General features: G+C 44.9%; 1 protein-coding gene across 1 annotated transcript; it reads left to right on the top strand.

The window, feature by feature from the left end:
* The first annotated feature begins 415 nt into the window (after positions 1 to 415).
* Positions 416 to 4,908, top strand: LOC129550957 (melanoma antigen preferentially expressed in tumors-like). The gene is made up of 3 exons (XM_055418731.2): positions 416 to 702; positions 1,138 to 1,710; positions 4,335 to 4,908. Exons 1-3 carry the CDS (start codon positions 416 to 418, stop codon positions 4,906 to 4,908), a joined length of 1,434 nt encoding a protein of 477 aa, XP_055274706.2.
* The last annotated feature ends 433 nt before the right edge of the window (positions 4,909 to 5,341 follow it).

Here is a 5,341-nt window from a genome sequence, read left to right as displayed (position 1 = left end):
TAATTAGGGTCATCCTTCAGGTTTGGGGTATCCACTTCCCAGTTCATCATAATAAAGCAAAGCAATGGATGGGCAAGTGGTTGGGCTTCTTCCTCCTTAGTACTTATGAGATTCTTGCTCTGCTCCCTGTAGAGGCAGCATTATGGATTTGCACCCATGAAAACTAGAGTAAAATTCTGGTAAACTGGGAGTCTTCTGGGCTTCCTTGGTAGCTAAGATGGTAAAGAATCTGCCTGTAATGCTGGAGACCAGGGTTTGATCCCCGAGTTTTCCAGCCCCATGGGAGCACTGGATATGGCTATGAGTTGGTTCCTCTGATGAGTGGGGAGAGCGATGAAAGGGTGCTCATGCTTGCCTGAGAAATATGCCTTCTTCCCTGCAAGTTTCCACAGGATTCTTTTGGAGCAGAGTCAGAATGAGTACCTGGAATCCACCCAGACTCCTGGACCAAGCAGTGATGAGCCTGCTGAGGGATGAGGCCTCGGCCATTTCTGCTCTGGAGTATCTGCCCAACGAGCTCTTCCCCCCACTCTTCATGGAAGCCTTCTATGGGAGTTGCAGAGAGACACTGAAGGCCATGGTGCGAGCTTGGCCCTTTGTCCGACTGCCTCTGGGGGGACTGATGGAGATGCCTCACCTGGGAACCTTACAAGCAGTGCTGGGTGGACTTGATGTCCTGCTTTCCCAGAAGGATCAACCCAGGTGAGTCTGACTGAAGTAGACTGGTAGAGTCAGGGGAGTCTTTGAAGAGACAGCTGGGGTCAGAGTGTGATTGGCCAAGGGGTAGACCAGAGGCTTCTAATGACGCCAGTGAGGAAGTACAGAGACTTGGCCATTGCTGAACACACTCTGGGAAATGTTTTCAGGAAGTGTAGGAGTGCCTGAGATGCAAGGGAACCTGAAAGTACACTCTCTTCCTCCTTCTAGTGATGCTTAAGGAAGGTATAGAAGTGGATCAAAGGAAAGATGGAAGGGGAAAAGGAGGTGCAGGAAACTGAGGCAGAGAGGGAAGAAGAGGGAAATGTTAAGAATGTGAAGTAAAAGTTTAGGTGGGATGTCAGTATTGCCTAAATCCTGAGGCTGTGGTTTTATTTTACCACTAAAACCATATCTACCAATCTACTATTTTCCCCACAGGAGGTGCAAACTGCAAGTGCTGGATTTAAGAAATACTGGCCAGGACTTCTGGAGAATGTGGTCTGGATCCAGTGTCCAGGTGTCCTCAAGCTCATTAGAAGAACCAGTGGCTAAGAATAGGCCAAGAACACAACAGACTTTTGCTCTCTTGGAGGTGTTCATAGAACTTCTCATCAATGGAAGGAGCATGGATGGATCCCTCGCCTACCTCATGAGATGGGTGGAGGAGAGGAAAGCTTCCATACACCTGTGCTGTAAGAAACTAAAGATAGAGTCAATGCCCAGAGACAATATTATGAAGATCCTGAGTATGGTACAGCTGGACTGTGTTGAGGATGTGCGAATAAATTGCACCTGGCATCTGTCCAGTCTGGCTGTGTTTGCTCCTCTCCTGGGCCAGATGAGCAATGTGCAGAGGCTCCTTCTCTCTCACACAGACGTGTCTGCACTTGAAGATCAGGAGGAGCAGCATGTTGTCCAAATTGCTTCTCAGTTCCTCAGACTGCACCACCTCCAGGATCTCTTTCTGGTATCCACCTTCTTCCTGGAAGTCTGCCTGAACCAGATGCTCAGGTGAGTGTGCACCACTGGCCAGGTAACTGTGAACACAACTCACCACCCTCCACCCCTCCAGGCACAGAGCTCAGCTTCACTGGTATCTGAGTTGGGGAAGCCTGCACCCTTAGAGCCCAGGGGCCAGGGCAGGGAAAACAGAGGATAGGGTATCAAAGGAGAATTTCTCTAGAATTTTCGTGCTGTTGTTCAGTCATTCAGTCATGTACAACTCTTTGTGACCCCATGGACTGCAGCACACCACGCTTCCCTGTCCTTCACTATCTCCTGGAGTTTGCTCAAACTCATGTCCATCAGGTCGATGAAGCCATCCAATCATTTCATCCTCTGTCACCCCCTTCTCAAAATTTTCATAGCCCTCAAAATTACAGGTGGGCTATAAGATATAGGCTTGCCGTATTTCTTTATCTACATCAGAAGAAAGGTCGGGGTAGGGGGACATGCAGAGGTTGAGGCACAGTAGCTGGCAAGGTTTAGAAGCAAGGAGCAAAAGCTCCTACTTGATATTTTGTGCCTAGCCCCTGGGGAAAGAGTTCAGGCACCCAAGGAGGGGAATGACAAACCCCTACCACAGAAGCCTCAGGGGCGCTCACTGGGAGAAGGTGCTAAAGGGTCAAGAATGCAGGCCATACACAGACTATTAAAAAAAATTTTTTTTTATTGGTCAAAAAAAAAAACCCCTCTAGAATGTCAAGCATACTATCTCCTTTGCTGCTGTATTCTGAACTGGGTATCACATAACCACCCAAATCAAGGTAGGGGTTCAAGCTGGATAGAGGCTCTGGAAAGGGACACCTTGTAGGTAACTATAGATTAAGGGTTAGGATCTAGTGGTTGGGTATATGATTTCTTCCTTGATTTGCGGATATTGAAGAATCCTTGCATTCCTGGGATAAAGCCCACTTGGTCATGACGTATGATCTTTTTAATGTGTTGTTGGATTCTGATTGCTAGAATTTTGTTAAGGATTTTTGCATCTATGTTCATCAGTGATATTGGCCTGTAGTTCTCTTTTTTTGTGGCATCTTTGTCAGGTTTTGGTATTAGGGTGATGGTGGCCTCATAGAATGAATTAGGAAGTTTACCTTCCTCTGCAATTTTCTGGAAGAGTTTGAGTAGGATAGGTGTTAGCTCTTCTCTAAATTTTTGGTAGAATTCAGCTGTGAAGCCTTCTGGACCTGGGCTTTTGTTTGCTGGAAGATTTCTGATTACAGTTTCAATTTCAAGGATTCTTCAATATCCAAAAATCAGTGTAATATACCACGTTAACAAATTGAAAAATAAAAACCATATGATTATTTCAATAGATGTAGAGAAAGCCTTTGACAAAATTCAACATCCATTTATGATCAAAACCCTCCAGAAGGCGGGAATAGAAGGAACATTCCTCAACGTAATAAAAGCTATATATGACAGACCCACAGCAAACATTATCCTCAATGGTGAAAAATTGAAAGCATTTCCCCTAAAGTCAGGAACAAGACAAGGGTGCCCACTCTCACCATTACTATTCAACATAGTTTTGGAAGTTTTGGCCACAGCAATCAGAGTAGAAAAAGACATAAAAGGAATTCAAATAGGAAAAGAAGAAGTAAAACTCTCACTGTTTGCAGATGACATGATCCTCTACACAGAAAACCCTAAAGACTCTACCAGAAAATTACTAGAGCTAATCAATGAATATAGTAAAGTTACAGGATATAAAATCAACACACAGAAATCCCTTGCATTCCTATACACTAATAATGAGAAAATAGAAAGAGAAATTAAGGAAACAATTCCATTTACCGTTGCAACGAAAAGAATAAAATACTTAGGATTTCTTCCTTAAGAAGGGATATCTTAATTTAGATGACTTGAAAATAGGTAAGAGAAGGGGAAATTGAAGAGGGAAAACTCCATGTCTGAGCATTTTTAAACCAAAGCTCTGTGTTCAACACTTTTGTGACCATAATGAGTCTGTCTCAAATTCCCTGTCTGTAAAAGGATTTTGCTGCAGATAAGATAATTGATATGTAGGAAATACATGATTCTGGAGGTGATGGTAATAGAACAGGAGCAACGGGACCATAAAAACTGGTAGATGGTTTGCAGATAATGTAGGGATGTAAGTGAGCTCCTGCAAACTGCCATCTTTGGGGGATGTTGTGGGGCCTTGCCCAGACTGGTCCTCTATGCATATCATCCAGAAGCCTCACCTAGCTGCTGGTATGGATGCCTGGGGCCCAAGCATGGGTGGAAGGAAGTCTGAGTAGGAAACATTTAAAGTATGTCTCTTACTATTAACATTCAGTGATGCCCATTGCTGATTGAGACAAGATGTCAGGCTCTGCTGTGAGCTTGTTCTAGTCCATTCTATGATCTTCATTCATCCTCGTAAGGAAGTGGAATGTGTTTTACTCTGCTACATAGATGAGGAAAGAGAGTTTTCCAGGTTCTGTGAACTTGGTCCAGACATACTGTGAAGGTTAAATGACTCAGGTTTAAATGAGATCGGGAATTCTGGGTAATGATCATTATCAGATGGACAGACCAACCTTGGCCTTCAGCAAATCTCTTGTCTCTCACCTTGAGGTCACCTTCCAACCCAGTTTTTAAGACATTGTAATTCTGCTTCTCCTCAGGTGCCTGACAAATCCCTTGGACACCCTTGGAATAACTCACTGCCTCCTTACGAATTCAGACTTGACCCATCTTTCCCAGTGTCCGAATATCAGTCAGCTAAAGGGCCTGAATCTGCGTGGTGTCACCCTGACCTACTCTAGTCCTGAGCTCCTTCCAGGTCTGCTGGAGAAAGTTGCAGCCACCCTCCAGGAACTGTACTTAGATCAGTGTGGGATCATGGATTCACAACTCGAGACCATCCTGCCTGCCCTGAGCCACTGCTTCCAGCTTAATTTCTTCAGCGTACGTGGAAACTTCCTCTCCATGGCCATCATGGATAAGATGCTTCGACACACCTCGTCACTGCCTAGTTTATGTCAAGAACTGTACCCTGTCCCTCAGGAGAGTTTCAGCTCTCTGGGAATCCTCCAACTGGGGAGACTTGCTCAGTGTCGAGCTGAACTGCTTGAGATTCTGAAGGACTTGGGACGTCCCAGGACCATCTGGATTAGTTCCAGCCCCTGTCCTCACTGTGGAGAGGACACATTCAATCATCCTGAGCCCATCACGTACGGCAGTAACACCTCTGCCTAGTTGGGTGCACCAATCAAAAGCTTTCCTCTGAGCATTTGGAAACTGAAATCTATGATATTGATACTTTGTGAAGGGAAAAGAGATCCATGGTTCCAGACATTTGCTCAATGTGAATGTGAAAAGAAAAAGTGATCCTGTTGGGTGCAGGACTGCAGAGGGAATAGCTGATGCTAAGCGGTAATGGAACTTTGTGACATGTGTCCTACAGAGTAAGAATTATAAACCTAAATTTCTGAAGGTGGATTCAAGCTTGTGACCCACATGTTGGAGCTATCCCTGGGTAGACGGTTGCAGAGAAATAATCAGAACTAAAGAGACGCTCAATGTAAACCAACTGCTGCCCTCCACGTATCATCTTTTTTTTTCTCCTCACTTTACATTGCAGGAATCTCCAGATGCAGATTTTTAGTTTCTGAAACTACCGTTTCCACCC

The sequence above is a fragment of the Moschus berezovskii genome, chromosome 17 (assembly GCF_049115385.1).
Source record: "Moschus berezovskii isolate FMDL1 chromosome 17, NW_MosBer_1.0, whole genome shotgun sequence".
Classification (NCBI taxonomy): domain Eukaryota; kingdom Metazoa; phylum Chordata; class Mammalia; order Artiodactyla; family Moschidae; genus Moschus; species Moschus berezovskii.
Note: the sequence above shows the minus strand (reverse complement) of the source record. Positions and strands in the feature narration are given on the sequence as shown.